The 19,573-nt window shown below is 38.3% G+C and overlaps 2 protein-coding genes across 4 annotated transcripts; both read left to right on the forward strand.

Moving 5' to 3' along the window:
• Nucleotides 1-33: 33 nt before the first annotated feature.
• Nucleotides 34-8,092, forward strand: LOC117303911. 3 transcript variants are annotated; one of them, XM_033788365.1, is made up of 11 exons: nucleotides 34-155; nucleotides 997-1,199; nucleotides 1,421-1,540; nucleotides 1,757-2,295; nucleotides 2,742-2,939; nucleotides 3,189-3,317; nucleotides 4,340-4,786; nucleotides 5,295-5,411; nucleotides 6,248-6,355; nucleotides 6,849-7,051; nucleotides 7,529-8,092. In XM_033788365.1, exons 2-11 carry the CDS (start codon nucleotides 1,001-1,003, stop codon nucleotides 7,596-7,598), a joined length of 2,130 nt encoding a protein of 709 aa, XP_033644256.1. In that variant the 5' UTR covers nucleotides 34-155; nucleotides 997-1,000; the 3' UTR covers nucleotides 7,599-8,092. The 3 variants fall into 3 exon arrangements, with proteins under 3 accessions (XP_033644256.1, XP_033644255.1, XP_033644257.1); XM_033788364.1 differs by having other exon boundaries at nucleotides 1,000-1,199; XM_033788366.1 differs by having other exon boundaries at nucleotides 1,000-1,199; nucleotides 1,757-1,965.
• Nucleotides 8,093-12,085: 3,993 nt separating this feature from the next.
• Nucleotides 12,086-17,000, forward strand: LOC117303841 (60S ribosomal protein L34-B-like). The gene is made up of 4 exons (XM_033788228.1): nucleotides 12,086-12,190; nucleotides 14,449-14,614; nucleotides 15,704-15,807; nucleotides 16,786-17,000. The coding sequence occupies exons 2-4, from the start codon at nucleotides 14,456-14,458 to the stop codon at nucleotides 16,865-16,867; spliced, it is 345 nt and encodes a 114-aa protein (XP_033644119.1). The 5' UTR covers nucleotides 12,086-12,190; nucleotides 14,449-14,455; the 3' UTR covers nucleotides 16,868-17,000.
• Nucleotides 17,001-19,573: the final 2,573 nt, after the last annotated feature.

A 19,573-nucleotide genomic window follows, 5' to 3' on the forward strand; every position in this document is an offset into this window, starting at 1 on the left:
GTGTTTCGCAATCCAGCCAGTAAATGCCCTTCCCGCCCGTGTTGACGACCAATATTTCCATGGAACCGGACTGGAAAGACCTATATACACTCAACGTGAACAGGAGCGCTACTTTTGTGTCAAGAATTTCTCGATATATTTCAAAGATCCACACGGTACGTAGTTTTCATATCTTGTAGAAGTTTTTATTTCAGTTTGACGTAGTTAGTTGCAGTTGAACAGAAGATTTTACAACAAAACGAGCTTCAACTGCAAAACATCGTTAGCGAAACATTGTGCAACCTTGAAACCTTTTCCCACATAGTCATGTACTGGTAAATGTTAACATGATCGTAACAATAATGGTAAAATTAATACTATGTGTTAGATCTCCTTACAAAATATACAACATAGGAAACCGGTAGCTGGACACGTATTTTTGAAATGCCGTATCAGTATAGACTTTATGCATTGACGTCATCCAGCCGCCATCTAGCGGGCGCTCTGTTTCGCTGATTTAGATCTCACGGACATAGACCTTTTCGCAAATACCGGGGCGTGCGCGTAAAACTTGGAATTAGGTGCATTGTGGTCTAGCTGGTATCAAAATTTGATCCATATATATCCCACAATGCACCTCATTCAACAGTCTGCGCTTGCGCATTGGTATTTGCGATAAGGTCTATTACATGGTGAGATCCGGAAATCAGAGAAACAGAGCGCCCGCTAGCGTTCGTTCATTACAAGCGTGTACTACAGTTTTTGCCGTGCATAATCGGAACGTTGGTTGTGTGTGACCGCGCAACACCAATGGTCTTGGCACCAAGACTATCTTTGAGGTCAAACGGTGACGAAACAATCGAAACGCACATGGATTGGCCAATGAACAACATCCTTTTGACCTCAAGGCGAGGGCGCCGTACTGAAATGACGTCATGTGCATAAGGTGTATACCCTTATGTTGTAGGCTTTTAAATGTCCAGTCACTAATTGTTTTGTATTTATTTGCGGAAATAGCAGAATGGAGACAGTTGATAATAAGCCACCGGCAGCAAACGGTATTGAGGATGATGCCATAAAAGGAAACCAACGACCCACAATGACGTCAGTTGATTGGGAAATGACAGCCAATGCATATGAGGATGAACTGGAAGAACTACGACCCCTCAGAGTGGAGAACAGACGATTGAGACGCTGTGTGGGAGGCGTTCGGGTACTCGGTTAGTCTACATGTCTCTTTTGGGTGCGTTCGATTATAGCTAAACGAACGCACCCATAGCTACGTTACGTATGTTTATAAATGACAATAAAACAGCTTGTACTTTGAAATCATTAACTACGTTTAAACTGATATTTGTGGCAAAAATATAGCCTTACTAACATTGACCGAGTTGAGTCAATTTTTTATATACATGTTTTTTTTTCCTACGAAATGCTATAGGTCGTGCTCTAAAAGACTCAAAAGGGGAAGTTCACCGACTGCGTGGTTTACTAGCAGATAAAGACTTGCACCCTGACGACACGGATGATAAACACGCGACATCCACAGACAAACCCCAAGGTAACAATCATTGCAACATTGGGTGCGTTCGTTAAGCTTCCCTGGGTCGACCTCGGTGTGTGACAGAATCTCTGTCCACACCGCGCTACGGTAGTACAAACAAACAGTGGTTTTTTTTCTCTTTCCCCCCCCCTTTGTTTTACAATAATATGATTAATTATAGTAAATTTTAAAAAGGTTCATTAATTTGATGATAATGTTTGTGTTTAAATGTAGTAACGTTGGATGATGAAACATTGGGCGATACAGAAGATGACATAGAGGGCGCCATAGAGGCGGAATATGTAATGACGTCACCAAGAGACGAGGATGGAGGTGCTGGTGAGCGAGATGACGCAGAGGGTGCCATTGAAGAGATGGAACTTATTGGAGAACTTTCAAAATTAGAGGGCGTTGGTCAAACTGAATATTATTCGACTACATTGGTAAATCAATCCAAGTTGACTCAACCTCTTGTTAGAACTCCATTGGAACGCCAAGTAAGAAACAGAGAGAGCGAACTTACCAAGAATAACTCACATGGAGATATCAGTCAAACAGGATTTGAAGCAAATGGGTGCAAAGTGGACACCGTCAACACAGAGGATCCAGAGACCTATATGGATGCTCTGATTTCACCAGACACTTTAAGCAAGGTTCTACCGCATAAAGAGAAATCAGAAAACGTTAGATCAGTGGCGACTATTACAAATAGCTTCGCTAGTACGTACCTGCAACAACAAGAGTTATCCAGCCTTAAAATTCAAGTACAGGAGGTTTGTACCTCAATGTGTTGCAGTTAAAGCCATTGGACACTTTCGGTAAACAGTATTGTCCAAAGGCCCACACTTCGTGTACCACAGCTTATAAGATAACAAACCTGTGAACATTTAGGCTCAATCGGTCATCGGAGTCGGGAGAAAATATAACGGGGAAACCCACCCTTGTTCCCGTACGTTTCGCCGTGTCGTGACATCCGTAATTCTCGTTGTCGAGAATTGATAATTGTTTCAATGTTTTCTCAAAAAGTAAAGCATTTCATGGAATAATATTTCAAGAGAAGTCTTTTACCATTACCTTCTATAAACCCTGTTAGTTATTTGTAAATCTGTGAACTTTTATTGTTTTTTTCTGTTCCGAAAGTGCTTAATGGCTTTCTATACAACGGCATTTCAAAATCTGCATACGGTTTTTAACTCAGATATTTCATATTGTTTTTTAGCTTAAGAAAGCCAACACCGAATGGAAGAATCATTTGAAACATAAGGAATCGGATTTAATTGCTGAACTCTCGAAAAAAGATGAGACAATTGGAGGACTTCAAACCGAGCTTAATGACGCTGTCAAAGAGGCAGATATAAAGGCAAATCATTATGAGCAGACTCTTCTCACAGCCAAAACACGTATTGAACTGATTGAGGTAAACCAGAATAACCATAATGGACCAATATTGTTTCAATAATTATGTCCTTATCTCCGATGCAAATTAAACATCTATATCGTTGCAGGACCCGCTGCCAAAACACAGCATTAGAACTGCCTCTAGCTACCGGGCAATGTCGGTAGTCTAGTTGGTATAACATTGTATTATAATAATTATGTCACATAATATTCAGCAATAATGCTTTTAATGATGCTGTTAAAACAAACATTTATGTCTTCTTATTAGGACGAAAATCAACGGCTGAAGAAAGCTGTGTCTAAAGAACAACAGAAGAATGACAAATCTGAAATGTTTAATCGAACTTTGATCAAACAGAATACAAGTATGACAGATGAGATCGTGCGCCTTAAGCAGGTAACAATGGGGAGTAATTGATTTGGGAAGAAAGCATTTTAATTCTTAATCTATATAGTTTCAATTAATAAACCACCTGAAACGTCGAGTTTAGCTGGCCGTGTGCGTGACTGTGTGAACAATAACACACGTTTTATGACTGTTGACACCGATTGATATGTATTGCTTCTAAATGTTTGTTTTGTGTTTGAATAATGTTTCTATATATATAATCCAGTTTTATGTTTTATTTCCAATTCGTTGTGGGTCTATACTTTGATGGTATCTCTATTATCTCTTGATTAATACGATGGTGGATTTAAAGGAACATCGAACAAAATATTGTATGCCACAAAATGCGAATATTAGTTTGCGGAAACAATTTGCAATTAATTTGGGCACATATCGTTATTATTATCACGTAATATATGTTGTATCGGTCAATTTCGGCAAATGAGGAGCCAATTTAACCACCAGAATATTCTGTTTTGTGCGAAATTGAACGCTATAAAAGGGTCATTCGATTTCCTTTTATGATTAGTCAAATGCAATGTTGCGTTCGACTTAACAAAATAATCAGTCAATTTAGCAATTCATCAAAGCAGCATTCAAATTCGCAGACCCTTATCGAGGCTAGTGTAACACGAAAAAGAATGACGATACGCTAAATTGAACTGAGTGCTAAAGGAGTTTGACTCGACTCAAAACGAAATTGAATGGCCGAATTCTGGTTTGAAATGCAGTAACAACTGGAGAGGTAAAGCAGCTTGAATCCGAACGTATGTAAATTAATTGACTGCTAATTTGCCGAATTTGACATGGAAAACCTTATTATTGCTACATGATTGGGTCTCACAATTCATCACTGCAACAACCTATCTTTCTGAAAGTTTGTGTATACTCAGCGCCTTGAGTACCTTGTTTGGTAGATACGGGCGCTATATAAGACTTCGATAGTATTATTATTTATGTTTATTATTATTATTATAATTATTATTATTATTAAGTTCTGACAATGAACCTATTTTCCTATGAACAATCAGGCACTGGAGAAAAAGTACCATCAGCATGTTCACGTAAATCAGTCACCATCTACAGAGACAGCAGCAACGTTTGTAAAGCAGTCTATTGGATCAACGGAATCATCAAAGACGGGTCGTAACCATGACTCGCAACAAGAACCAAACACTGTTGAAAGAAAGACCCCCGTGCATCTCCCTACCACCGCACCAATGCCACTCAAGACTCACATGCATCGCCCTACCACCTCACCAATGCCACTTAAGACTCCCAAGCATCTCCCTACCACCGCACCAATGCCACTCAAGGCACCGGCAGACGAAGAAAAACAAGATGATTGTCTTACTGCCTCCCAATATCAGACAGTGACGGAGAAGAACAAGCAGCCGCAGGAAAACGTGTCCAAAGTGACTGACAAGAGTCTAAGCAAACAAGATATGAAGGAGCAAGTTGAGTTATTGAGGCATCAGGTACATACAAGATTCAGGTCCTATATACAGATCCATTGTGATTAATTATTTTATTATGGTTAAAGGCAGTGGACACTATTAGTAATCACTCAAAATAATTATTAGCATAAAACCTTTCTTGATTACGAGTAATAGGGAGAGGTTGATGGTATAAAACATTGTGAGAAACGGCTCCCTCTGAAGTGCCATAGTTCTCGTGAAAGAAGTAGTTTTCCACGAATTTGATTTCGAGACCTCAGATTTAGAACTTGAGGTCTCGAAATCAACCATCTAAACGCACACAACTTCGTGTGACAAGGGTGTTTTTTCTTTCATTGTTATCTCGCAACTGCGATGACCGATTCAGCTCAAATTTTCACAGGTTTGTTATTTTATGCACATGTTGAGATACACCAACTGTGAAGGCTAGTCTTTGACAATTGCCAATAGTGTCCACTGCCTTTTAAGTAATGAGTTGTACAAGTTTCTACATTTTAGGTTTGACAACTGATTTTGTCGTTTTGCACAGAATCAAATGTACGAGTCGGACTTCAAGAAGGAACGAGCCGACAGACAAAAAGCCCGGGATGAAATACAAACATTACGTCATCAAATAAGCAAACAGAAAAAACAAACAAAGGATCAGGTATGTCTCAATAGGTTCAATTCACTATTTTGTATAACTCTAAACAACACAATATAAAGAATAAAACCAAGTTCAGATTACATAAAAGTGTATACCCTATTAAAATTAAGAAATTATTGATAAACACGTATGGAAAAGGTAAACCAGTGGAATGTCTATGTTTGTGCAAGCAATGGGAGACTTTTGGGACGCTTGGTGGCAGCAGACTTACCAGGTAAAATCCAATGTTTTCGGTCATGTGCGCACGCTCAGAACTACGTAAACAATGGAAATTTAAAAAGTTAAACTGGCGCTTAAAGTGTTGACCGAATACCTTAAAGGCAGTGGACACTATTGGTAATTACTCAAAATAATTATTGGCATAAAACCTCACTTGGTAACGAGTAAGGGGGAGAGGTTGGTAGTATAAAACATTGTGAGAAACGGCTCTCTCTGAAGTGCCATAGTTTTCGAGAAAGAAGTAATTTCCAAGAATTTGATTTCGATACCTCATCAGATTTAGAACTTGAGGTCTCGAAATCAAGCATCTGAAAGCACACAACTTCGTGTGACAAGGGTGTTTTTTCTTTCATTATTATCTCCCAAGTTAGATGACCGATTGAGCTCAAATTTTCACAGGTTTGTTATTTCATGCATAATTATGATTAGATACACCAAATGAGAAGACCGGTCTTTGACAATTACCAATAGTGTCCACTGTCTTTAAAATGCTGGATTTAACATACAAATGCTGGATCCAACACTTTCAAAGTGTATAGTCACTCACCGAACTCACTAGTTTTTAGAGTGTGGAAATACATGAAAAGGAAGTACCAATGTTTATGTTTTTATTAAAGATTAAAGACGATGTAAAGACTAAAGGACCACCAAAGCATGGTGCTTACAGGCCATCAGATCAGAAAATAGAAGCAGAGCCATCACGTAGGGATCACAACAAGTTAAAGGTAAGTATAGGGACATAAAAGCGAAAGTCGCCACAGGGGCTCAGTCGTCAATGCAGATCAAATGACGTCTGACTTAAAGACAGTGGACACTATTGGTAATTGTCAAAGACCAGTCTTCTCACTTGCTGTATCTCAACATATGCCTGAAATAACAAACCTGTGAAAATTTGAGCTCAATTGGTCGTCGAAGTTGCGAGATAATAATGAAAGAAAAAACACCCTTGTCACACGAAGTTGTGTGCGTTTAGATGGTTGATTTCGAGACCTCAAGTTCTAAACTTGAGGTCTCGAAATCAAATTCGTGGAAAATTACTTCTTTCTCGAAAACTACGTCACTTCAGAGGGAGCCGTTTCCAACAATGTTTTATACTATCGACCTCTCCCTATTACTCGTTACCAAGTGAGGTTTTATGCTGATAATTATTTCGAGTAATTGGCAATAGTGTCCACTGCCTTTTAATGAATACATTGTTTGACCAATTCATCTTCTCAGGTGAAGTCGAGCAGAACTCCCCATAAGGATGTTGTAAAACCCAGTCACAAGGCAACGTCTAAGGTGTCAACTGGCTCACAAGTCATCATGCTACAGCCTGGTCCGGAAGGTCGTTGGTTACAAATTAATCTCCAGGCTGAATCAGATACAGTCAGAGGTAGAAGCGGGGTACCAGCTCGTCAAGACCCATACGTATGCCCAAGGTAAGAAGATGTCATTCGCTTCAACTTCATGACGTGGAATTCATTTAAGATGCATTTCTGTTTAAGAACACATTGTAAACATTCCACATAAGCCTACATTATTTTTGTTTCTTACAAAAAATCCTGATTTATTAATATGTTATTACTTAGTACCGCATAAAGCAATGGATACTATTGGTAATAATTGTCACGAAACTTGAGGTCTCGAAATCAAATTCGTGGAAAATTACTTCTTTCTCGAAAACTAAGTCACTTCAGAGGGAGCCGTTTCTCACAATGTTTTATTCTATCAACCTCTCCACATTACTCGTAACCAATCGAGGTTTATGCTAATAATTATTTTGAGTAATTACCAATAGTGTCCACTGCCTTTAATATGATGTTTCGTTTAAATTGAAGGGAAAATTGCCGATGTCCACACATCACGAGACTTTTTACAATGAAGGTGTTTATCGTTCTTTGTTTTTTGCTCCACAGGTGCCAGAAAATGTTTACAGAAAGTGAATGGGACTCATTTGAACACCACGTGACATTATGCATGCGATGATTTTATACCGCAGAATATTGTTAGACTGGTGCAGTATTCGACGGCGTAAGTTTGTGTGCAGGCCTTCATTTGTTAACAGTATGACGCGTGTCAAACATGTGTCATAGTTTGTTGTTATTAGGCAGTACTATTAATGGAAGTTCATGTAATGTGTAAACATAATTTAGTTAAATCCCACATAGTAGGTCACTTATAACAATCATTTGTATATAACAAAAATTATACTCATTTATTTAGCTACAAATGCTTTAACTAAACGATTTGTACTGTTACCCTATCTCAATGCACCGTTCTATCTGTAACTCCGCAGTTTCGTATTTTTTTCTAGCAAAACTGGCCTATATCATAATCGCAAAATAATGTATTGTATTGCTAATGAAAATGACAAGAAAGGGGTGAAAATTTGCCAGAAAAACCGTATAGGAACACGTTGCCTTGGACCGGTGGTTGGTCTTTGAAAAGCATTTGTAACCGTTTGTTATGAAATGCATATGGGTGGAAAGATGTTGTAAAAGTAGAATACAATGATCCACACAAACATGCCTCGATATTGCGCGGTTTTCCTTTTACCTCGTCGACTAACACGGTCGGCCATTTATGGGAGTCAACTTTTTGACTCCCATAAATGGCCGACCGTGTTAGCTCGCAAAGGAAAAGGAAAACCACGCAATTTCGAGGCAATGTTGTGTGGATCATTGTATTCTACTTTTAAAACATCTTTCTAACCATTTGCATTTTATAACAAACGGTTAGAAATGCTTTTTATATACCAACTCGTCCGATCCAAGGCAACGTGTTCCTTAAAGTTGCGTGACTAAAAGCAATCATCATTGTATATCGGTTTGGTGGAATTGGTGGAAAGTCAAACTGCACTAGCAGGAGCTTGTATTTACACAAGGGCCCGATTAAGGACTAGTTTCATGACTACTGGAACGAGTGCAATCGGTATGTAGTTTTTCAGATCGCTTGATGTGCCCGGTTTGGAAACAGTTGTAAGATTTGCGTGCTTCCAGACTGGGGGGTATACAAAGCAGATATAAATCAAGAGATTTACGAAAATGATGTGTATATATCAGGAACAGCCAGTTCAGGAGCTGCAATCTAAACCACTCTTGGAGGAGTGGCATCGGAACCACTGGCTTTATAAATATGACCCGCTCTGCAAAAAAAGGGTATTTAGGGCCGATATGCTAATTAAATTTAAAGGGCGTTCAATGTTGAGATCCTGAAAATATTTTCAAAGCATAATTTTGTCTTTCTTGGTTTATTGGCTTCTATTGTATAAATACTTCCATATTTTATTCACAGAAATATCATTATTATTTTTGAGTTGAAAAAACAAAGGTTTTTGTATCAATTTTAGGTACTTCCCATAAAGTTTGCTAAGTTTAAAGCCAGTGGAAACTATTGGTAAATATCAAAGACTAGTCTTCACAGTTGGTGTATCTAACATATGCATAAAATAACAAACCTGTTAAAATTTGAGCTCAATCGGTCGTCGAAGTTGCGAGATATTAATGAAAGAAAAAAACACCCTTGTCACACGAAGTTGTGTGCTTTCTGATTGCTTGATTTAGAGACCTCAAAATTCTAAACTTTAGGTCTCGAAATCAAATTCGTGGAAAATTACTTCTTTCTCGAAAACTATGTCACTTCAGAGGGAGCCGTTTCTCACATTGTTTTATACTATCAACCTCTCCCAATTACTTGTTACCAAGTGAGGTTTTATGATGATAGATATTTTGAGTAATTACCAATAGTGTCCACTGCCTTTAAGGAGCACTTTCATTAAATTGTAAAATATGAATATGCAAATTTCAGTATATCTCCAGAAGGCAACAGGGTTCAAACCTACGCCAAAATAAAGCTTATACTAACCCCAATTCAGCTGTGTATGTAACTTATTTTGTCCCTTAATACCCAAATTTGTAGAGCCGGTCACAATTATCAATATTACGGAGTTCGTTAAGTGTCACTTAAGTTGTGAAAGTGAAGACTGATATAGTCTTCACTGCAGTGGAAGGGATGGTTGGAGCTGGTTCGTTCAGATGATAATAGGGGTTTCACACCTGCTCGCAAATGAATGTTTGATTGAGCATTGCAGCTTTGGTTTAATCATCAGTGTTGTCTGGTCGTTAGTTATTATAAAAAAAAATAATAAAAAAAGATTTCTAGCCTGTAGTTTGGTCTTATAATGACCATTGTTTGAACTTTGGCCAACCCATCTCACTCTGTATTTTTCATGCCAACGACTCAAACCGTGTTTATAATTTTATATAGCCATATTTTGTGTATATCATTGTATTCTACTTTTAAAACATCTTTCTAACCATTATGCATTTAATAAATACAAACACTTTTCAAAGACCAACTCGACCGATCTAAGGCAACGTGTTCCTTTAAGATGAAGAGTGCTCAATGTTCATGTTTATGCCAATACAAAGTGACTTGCCCGAAGTCTATGACGTCACTCGGGCGGCACTTTTGTATTAAAGGCAGTGACACTATTGGTAATATACTCAACATAGTTATTAGCATAAAACCTTTACCTATAATCGAGTAATGGGGAGAGGTTGATAAAGAGTATAAAACATTGTGAGAAACGGCGTCCTCTCTGAAGTGAAGTAGTTTTCGAGAAAGAAGGAATTTTTTCTTCTAGATGCTCTGTGCCCTGTGGTGCAATCTTTGGCCATTTAGAGACCCAATTATGGCAAATCAAACAGAACAATAAGCCTTCAAAATTTGAGCAGTAGAATTTGGGCCTTTTCGGTAAATTACCACGAATTTGGTTTCGAGACCTAAGATTTAGAATTTTCAGGTCTCGAAATCAAGCATCTTAAAGCAAACAACTTCGTGTAACAAAGGTGTTTTTTTCTTTCGTATTAATTATCTCGCAACTTCGACGACCAATTGAGCTGAAATTTTCACAGGTTTGTTATATTATTATGTTGAGATACACCAAATGAGAAGACTGGTCTTTGACAATTACTTATAGTGTCCAATGTCTTTAGAGACACTGGACACTATTTGTCAAAGACTGGTCTCACAGTTGGTGTATCTCAACATTAATATATATGTAATGAATAGGGTTGGTGGCCTTAGCTTTCGATCCAAACCGGACCTTCTTCAGAGGCATAAAACAAGTACAAACAAATACATATCCATTTATAGAAAAAGAGAGGGGAAAGGGATTAAGGGAAGGATCCAGAAAGAAGATGGAAAATACCAGCCAATCAAAGTTTCTATTTCAGAAACAATATTGATGGCTAAGAACCAATAGGAGTGAAGTGGTAAATGTATTGTTCGACAACAATTCAGGGAAACATGAAAGGGTAGGATAAGAGAGCAAGTTGCATCATGATGCAACTAACAATGGTCATTATAAGAATAGCATTAATATATTATAATAACATTAATATATGCATATAATAACAAACCTGTGAAAATTTGAGCTCAATCGGTCGTTGAAGTCGGGAGATATTAATGAAAGATAATATTTAAAAAAAACCTTGTCGCTCCACGGTCACACTTCAGATGGTTGATTTCGTGACCTCAAATATTCTTAATCTGAGGTCTCGAATTCAAATTCGTTGAAAATTACTTCTTTCTCAAAATCGAATTCGTGGAAAATTACTTCTTTCTCGAAATCAAATTCGTGGAAAATAACTTCTTTCTCGACAAACTACGTTACTCTAAAGGGAGCTGTTTCTCACAATGTTTTATACCTCTCCCCATTACTCGTGATCAAAAGAAAGGTTTTATGATAATAGCTATTGTGAGTAATTACCAATAGTGTCCACTACCTTTAACCCTCAAAAACACCATTATTATATATTTGGCCATGTCACAAAAGGGCCGTGAGACACAATTCCATGGAATTTATACACGGTCGTTTCACGCATGCCTTCGTCTGTTGGAGAAAAAAAACACGGACTCCTTTCGCCCATTACCCCTGAGCAGGATTAATTATTTACTGGGAGTAAGTTATTTAAATTGTATCCCAGGAAGTTCCCGGGAGTTTTTTTTGTAGTTTGAAAAGATCGTCATTCCGTGTAAGGATACGGAACTGAACTCGTCCTTTAAGTCCTACGATAGTTTGGTGAAATCGACGGCTGATGTCATAATTGAGAAGCCATGCGGTTTTGAAGATGGTTGCGTGTCCTTTTGGATCATTTTTTAAATATTTTTATTAGGCCTATTATGAGAGTCGTCATAGAATTAATGGTGACTTGGAGGGTTATTACACGGGGCGCTAGTACGACGTACACCGAAAATTACAAATTAATTTCGAAAAAATGAAGTACAGCGCCCCAGTGTCCCCTTAACACATGGCCATGACATGACGCACTGTGTCGACATTCTGTATTGACGAAAGGCTAGGGTTGCCCCCCCCCCCGACCCCCCCCCCCCCCCCCCCCACCCCCCCCCCCCCAACCCCTTCGCCTGTGTCTACTGCTGCTTTTCCCATCAACCAGGCCAAGCTACTATCGACTGCAAGCGCGTGACGTGCATCAGTGGGACGCCCTCTTGCGGTTAGATTTATCTGCCTTTTCTTCTACTGGCTGAAACAGGCTGCTCGTTGCCTGAAAAGAGTAAGGAATAAATCAACAATCATCTCCTTGTTTATGTTTAGTTTTTAGAAATACTTGTTATTTTTAATAGAAGTACTTATCAGTGCTTTTATTTCTTGCATTTTGCGTGGTTAAATTTATTCATTTTTTGAGTAATTCGTAATTACTTAACGTTATGTCCGATCTTGTTAATGGAACCCAAAATGTATGCAATGTAGCGTGTTATACCACAGTTGTCCAGATTACGGACAGGGTTTGCCGTTTTTTATTTGTTTCAGCTTTTGTTTAATCCATACACGGATTTGGTATGAACAGTTCTGTATTCTGTCACCATTTTTCTGTTCATTATGATGTAATTAAGTGTGGTATTTGCTCAAAATGATTGATTAGTGGAAAACAGTGGTGGCGCAGTTAGTTGCGTCTCGTCTGCGGTAACGAAACCCTCCTGCCGACGGCGTAGCCTGCCGGAGGGTCACGAAGCTTCTGCATTGTGTTTTTTTGTGAAAAGCTCCGCCCCACTCAGATTCAAATTTCTAATCTGGGACATTTTTTACTCTTTCGCTCGAAGTCAAGACACTGTACTTTGTACGAAATCGGTATTTCTGCATTATTTATTATGATTATTTTGTGCTCCGGATCAGATGATTATAAAATCAAAGCAAATCAAACCAAGTTATTATCAATAATAATATTAAATAATATTATTTTGTGTGACCAAGGAGCTATTTTGATTATTTGACTTTGAATTATTTTTTTTACAAACTACGAGTGGAAGATGCACCCTTGGCGGACATAAAATTATAAAAATAGGCCTATTGACTTCTCATTTAAAAGACCATTCACACGTAAAACAAAAATAACAATTCATTAATTATTATTTTGTATCTCAACGAGCATTAACTTATTAAGGAATACTCATTTTAAATGAAGGTACGATGTGACTCAGTTGATGGTCACTTTGTACCCTGCCCACGGTACGAAGTGACCAATTTGGTTACGGTATGAAGTGTCCCGAAGGTACCAAGTGTCCAGACTACAAAGTTTCAAAGGTTCGAAGTGTCCAGCATCCGTTTATGAGGCCTAAAATTAGTTTTTTTGTATTTTTCATCTTAAAACAAAATAAAAGACTTAAAGGCAGTGGACACTATTGGTAATTACTCAAAATAACAATCAGCATCAAACCTCACTTCATAACGAGTATGGGGGAGAGGTAAATAGTAAAAAACATTGTGAGAAACAGCTCCCTCTGAAGTGACGTAATTTTTCGAGAAAGAATTAATTTTCCACGAATTTGATTTCAAGACCTCAAGTTTCAAATTTGAGGTCTTGAAATTAAGCATGGAAAGCACATAATTTCGTGTAACAAGAGTGTTTTTTATTTCATTCATATCTCGCAACTACGACGACCAATTGAACTCAAATTTTCACAGGTGTGTTATTTGATGCATATGTTAAGATACACCTAGTTAGGAGAATGCTTACAATGGGCCATATTTTTGACCGCGTGAGGGCGCTCTCAATCACTTCCGGGGTATATTCATTCATACGCAAAACAGTTTTTAAAGATTGGAACACATTATAACCACAGACATCTAATCCATCACAGACAATAAGACTTTTAAAGGAGCCGTTATAATCCACCTCTAAAGCAAATTGAAACTACGGCGCAACAAAAGTGACAGAACGCCTATTAATTTGTGCAGGGCGAATCGCGTGTACCCCCGGAAGTGATCAAAATACTATTTATAGCGCCCTCGCGCGGTCAAAAATAAGGGGCATTACCAATAGTGTCCACTGCTTTTAAGAAAATTCTGATGGGCCACTAAGGCCAAGACCTTGGCAACTGTGAAATTCCACGCCATGACCTCTGTGAAATTCCACGCCATGACCTCTGTGAAATTCCAGGCCATGACCTCTGTGAAATTCCAGGCCATGACCTCTGTGAAATTCCAGGCCATGCTGTCTATGTTATGTACTAACAACTTCTCCATGGATAACGTGCGTTACCAAAGACAACATCAGAAAGGTGAATTCCTAGCAAATTTCCTCGGCAAACTTTGAGATGTCCAGTCTTTGACTCGGGCATGTACACTATATTTTGCATTTGGCGCAGGAACCCCTACGTCATCGGTAACACATGCCGTACAGGGTGACTTCCTCTACCAGTTCAATCATCCGATGAGGGCAACATTAAGAAACCATGTTTTTTCAAAACCCAGTTAGATCAAATAAATCAGAATTTTTGTGTAAATTTATTTTTGATTTTTTTTTTTTTTCAGAGTCAGTATGGTTCAGCGACTTCATTACAGACGTAGGCATTCCTACAACACCAAGTCCAACAAGGTGAAGATCGTGAAAACACCAGGTGGCAAGCTTGTATACCATTATCCCAAGAAGAAGCCTTCTCCGGCAAGATGTGGAGATACTGGAGTTAAGCTCATGGGGGTAAGAATCTACATTTGGATCTACGTGTATTTAAATAATTCTATTCAGGCCTGCCAGGAACATTCAATTTTCAAAAGGCACTTCCATCGGAAAATTTTGAAGTCTATGGGAAACTTATAAAATGTTTGATAGATAATGGGCCGCATTCATAAAAAAATAGCAATTGCTTTTTCTAGTCTTTTGCTTACATCTTTATACATGAATGCGGCCCATTGTCATGGGCTGTCAATCTGTAAGATCCGGACAAGTTTTTTCTTCTTTTTCCCATGACCCACTCGCAACTGCCTTTCTTCTGCACATTGTCACATTATGCCCCAATGCAACTTGGGAATTAAAAATTAGTCATCCAGCCAGGGTTCTCCGCAGGGTTAAATTTTGTCTGGGTGCTAAACCAATCCTGCACTAACGTCTAATTGCGCAAACCATTTCTGCACTGTTGTCAAATAATTCATGCCCTATCGCCAAGCTGTGCAAATTATTCCTGCCCTATCGGCATATTAAGTGAACCATTCCTGCACTATTTCTGCACGATAGATAAGCCAATTGCACAAACTATTCCAAGATCAACTGATTGTTCAAACATTTTTTGTGCAAATCATTTCAGCACGAACAAAACCAAAAATCCCCTTTGTGCATGATCGCCCGATACCTTCAACTTGGAATGCAAGTTTCAGTTTTGCGTCCTGATATATTCCAATCTCTGATCGGTCTTCTAATACCACAATGTTTCAATTTTAGTTTCAATATCAAATTAATTGTAAACCTCGGGGGCCCCTGATAAACTATGTACAATCTCTCATATGTTGGAGCGGGGTCGACTCAATTTTTGAGTCTTATTATTTGGGACACAAGGTTTTTGCCGGGCGCTTGGCGATTTTGCCCGGGCACTATATTTTTGGAATGGGCGCATTTGGTATTTTGAGAATTTCGGACGGGGGCATCGCGGGGAAACACCGCACTTGGAGAACCCTGGGCGCGAGTGTAAGCTAGTTGCTTAGCCCAACTGAAGCAATCAGGTGGGCCTTGCTTGCAATCATCTTGTCAAGTATTGTTGTTTTGTATTCATGTCATGTTTGTCTATTTTTTCAGGTGTTAGCTGCCCGTCCAAAGAAGTTGATGTCAGTTCCAAGACCCAGAAAGCGTGTTACCAGAGCTTATGGAGGCTGTTTGAGTGCTGGAGCAGTTAAACAGAGGTACGATAGTAGAGTGTTGGAAGGGAATGTACAGTATTTGCTGTACAGGAATATATCGTTGTTGACCTGTAGTATGAATGAAAACAACTCAAACAAAAAGAAGATCAAACAAATTAAGCAAGTTTTCTTGTTTTGCAAGCGGATCTAAGTTGAACAAAGCTGTTGGCTGTTGGATGCATCATAGGGGTTCAAGTAGGCTATAATACCCAGTCGTCTTAAAGGGATAGCTGCCTTTGATCGGTCGAGTAGGTCCATGAAAAGCGTTTGAAACTGTTTTCTATGAACGATATGAACGATATGGAAAGACAGATCTTTTAAAAGTTGAGTAAAATGATCAACACAAACATGCCTCATAAGTGCATGGTTTTCCTTTTATTTTGTGAACTAACAAGGTTTGCCATTTTATAAAGTCAAAAACTTGACTGCACAAACTGGTGTCCCGTTTTAGTTTACATGGTATTTAAGGAACACATTGCCTTGGATCGGTCGAGTTGGTCTATGAAAAGCGTATTTACCCGTTCGTTATAGAATACATATGATTAGAAAGATATTTTAAAAGTAGAGTATAACCATCCACACAAGTATAACTCGAAATTTTTACTCTCATAAATGGCCGACCGTGTTAGTTCGCAAGGTAAAAGGAAAACCATGCGATTGCGAGGCAGATGTGTGTGGATCATTGTTTTCTACTTTTTAACATCTTTCTACCCATATGCATTTTATAACAAAAGTTGCGAGATAACTATGAAAGAAAAAAACACCCTTGTCACACGAAGTTGTGTGCTTTCAGATGCTTGATTTCGAAACCTCAAATTCTAAACTTGAGTTCTCAAAATCAAATTCGTGGAAAATAACTTCTTTCTCGAAAACTATGTTGATCAGAGAGAGCCTTTTCTCACAATGTTTTATACCATCAGCCTGCAAAAATGTAAAAAAAAACGCTACATTCATTGTATGTTTGTATTTTGTGTTTTACAGGATCATCAGGGCTTTCTTGATTGAAGAGCAGAAGATTGTTCGCAGAGTTCTCAAGGCACAGCAACAGTCTAAGAAACCATAAACAGAAGCAGCAGTTTAGTTTTACCCATCCGTAAAAACATGGTTTTAAACAAGAATTGACTCTAAAGCCACCTCTGGAACAAGATGTACAAGAGCTTACATGTATAAATAAACAACAAAGTGATTTCAAATCATCCTGTGTGTTTTTGTTGGTTTTATTTGTATTCTTCATTCTAGATTTTGTTTTAGCCAAGTATTTATATCTGACAGTAACTGACTGTCCCTGTCTAAAAATATGCTTAACTTATAGCACGGGGTCAACATAAGTAATAGACCCTTCCAATGAAATATGTAAATTGCATATAGCGCGTGCGCACTAACGTTTTGGTTGGCAAAATGAGGGAACATCGCGCTGTTTTGTACACGGCTTATAGGTGCGTGACGCAGACACGACTGCGCGTCTGCTTAGTGCACAACTATATGGCGTTTGCCAACCAACAGGGTCTGTACGCATGCGTGAATGTAATTAACATTTCATGGGAAGGGTCCATTGTCAAAGACCAGTGTACAAACTTGATGTGCCCTATATGCATGAAACAACTTAACTGCTCAGAAAAAAGTTGGGAAACTTTTTTAAAACAAGTATATTTTCATCATTAATTATTACTCTGGTTGTGTTAAGTTATCAATGCACAAGTGTTCCTCTTTAAAGGCAGTGGACACTATTGGTAATTGTCAAAGATAGCCTCCACAGTTGCTGTATCTCAACATATGCATAAAATAAACCTTTGAAAATTTGAGCTCAATCGGTCATCGAACTTGCGAGATAATAATGAAAGAAAGAAACACCCTTGTCACACGAAGTTGGGTGCGTTTAGATGGTTGATTACGAGACCTCAAGTTCTAAACTTGAAGTCTCGAAATCAAATTAATGGAAAAATTACTTCTTTCTCGAAAACTATGGCACTTCAGAGGGAGCCGTTTCTCACAGTGTTTTATACCATCAACCTCTCCCCATTCCTCGTCACCAAGAAAGGTTTTATGTTAATAATTATTTTGAGTAATTGCCAAAAGTGTCCACTGCCTTTAAAATGATACCATTTGCAATGACATGTTGCTGAAGTTGGCAACATGAATGACAATGAGGCAAAGTCACAAATCAAATGTGCCACAAATATTGTTATCTGTACTTAACAGTCAATAGGTTATGATCAATAATCCAACCGGTCAATCTTAAAGGGAAGGTACACGTTTGGTAATTGTCAATAATAAACCAGTCTTCTCACTTTGTGTGACCCATCACAACCATAAAATAACAAGCCTGTGAAAATTTTGGCTCAATCGGTCATCGAAGTTGCGTAAAAATGATGAAAGAAAAAACACCCTTATTGGACGAATTTGTGTGCTCTCAGATAAGAATAAAAGACTTCTAGCTAGAATGCTTTACTTTAGTGAGAAATTGGCCCTTTCTCAAAAACTACGTTTTTTTTAGAGGGAGTCGTTTCCCACAATGTTTTATACTATCAACAGCTCTCCAATACTAGTTACCAAGTCAGTTTTTAAGTTAATATTTGTTTTGAGTAATAACCAAACGTGTACCTTCCCTTTAAGAACCATGAATGGTTTTCACAAAGATTTGCACCAGTGAGAACACCACACAACATTACCCCAAATTTCTTGAAAAACTCGTTTGGGCATTTGCAGGTCTCGTAATACTGAACTTGTCTCAATACAAAGTGGATTAAGATCAGTAAAGTTGCCTTGCTTGCTTGAAATGCAGTGTCAATTGTTTGTTCATACATAAACACAAATTTCTAATTTTGGCACATTTGATTTGTGACCTTTGTCTCTTTCTCACTCATGTGGCCAAGTCCAGCAACATGTCATCATTGTTAAATGTGGTATCGGAGAGTAATCAATAAGATAAATATACTTGATTGAAAAAAAGTTTCAACTTTTTGTGAGCAGTTTAGCTTGTGAATGTTATAGCTGGTTGGGGTTTTGGACTCTATTCCATGGAGTTGTGCCTCACGGTAATTTTTGTGACACGGCTAAAGAAATAATAATGGTGTTTTTGAGGGTTAAAGGTAGTGGACACTATTGGTAATTACTCATGATAGCTATTTTCATAAAACCTTTCTTTGATTACGAGTAATGGGGAGAGATATAAAACATTGTGAGAAACAGCTCCCTCTGAAGTAACGTAGTTTTTCAAGAAAGAAGTAATTTTCCCAGATTTGATTTCGAGACCTTAGATTTAGAATATTTTGAGGCGTGACTATGGAGCGACAAGGGTGTTTTTTTCTCTTTCATTAATATCTCCCGACTTCAACGACCGATTGAGCTCAAATTTTCAGAGGTTTGTTTTTATATGCATAAATGTTGAGACCACACCAACTGTGAAGACTAGTCTTTGACAATACCAATAGTGTCCAGTGTCTTGACATTGGGCACGTCACACTTTAGGTAATTGTCCGAAGATCAGTCTGGAGGAGGGTTACGTTATCGCAACTAGCATAATTATTACCACTGCAAAATGGCGGACGATCTCTCGCAACGTAAGACTACCAAAACTTTTAAGATTTCAACACACGATGAAGTGCAAGTGTCTTTCAAAAAGGTTGTGTGATTTAACAAAAAAAGTAATTTTGTTTTTGATTATTATCCCACTTGAAACCCATGACACGTCTCCACACCCCTCGATTGGTTTTCGACATAATCACTTATTTTTTTTGCATTACACGTCAATAGGTGGCGTCCTCCGAGC

This window comes from Asterias rubens, chromosome 20 (genome assembly GCF_902459465.1).
Source record: "Asterias rubens chromosome 20, eAstRub1.3, whole genome shotgun sequence".
Classification (NCBI taxonomy): domain Eukaryota; kingdom Metazoa; phylum Echinodermata; class Asteroidea; order Forcipulatida; family Asteriidae; genus Asterias; species Asterias rubens.

Coding starts and splice junctions, on each gene's coding strand:
- LOC117303911 (XM_033788365.1), top strand. CDS start 1,001: ATGGAGACAGTTGATAATAAGCCACCGGCAGCAAACGGTATTGAGGAT. Junction 2,296..2,741: donor TTAAAATTCAAGTACAGGAG/GTTTGTACCTCA, acceptor ATTGTTTTTTAG/CTTAAGAAAGCCAACACCGA. Junction 6,356..6,848: donor GGGATCACAACAAGTTAAAG/GTAAGTATAGGG, acceptor TCATCTTCTCAG/GTGAAGTCGAGCAGAACTCC.
- LOC117303841 (XM_033788228.1), top strand. CDS start 14,456: ATGGTTCAGCGACTTCATTACAGACGTAGGCATTCCTACAACACCAAG. Junction 14,615..15,703: donor CTGGAGTTAAGCTCATGGGG/GTAAGAATCTAC, acceptor CTATTTTTTCAG/GTGTTAGCTGCCCGTCCAAA. Junction 15,808..16,785: donor GCTGGAGCAGTTAAACAGAG/GTACGATAGTAG, acceptor TGTGTTTTACAG/GATCATCAGGGCTTTCTTGA.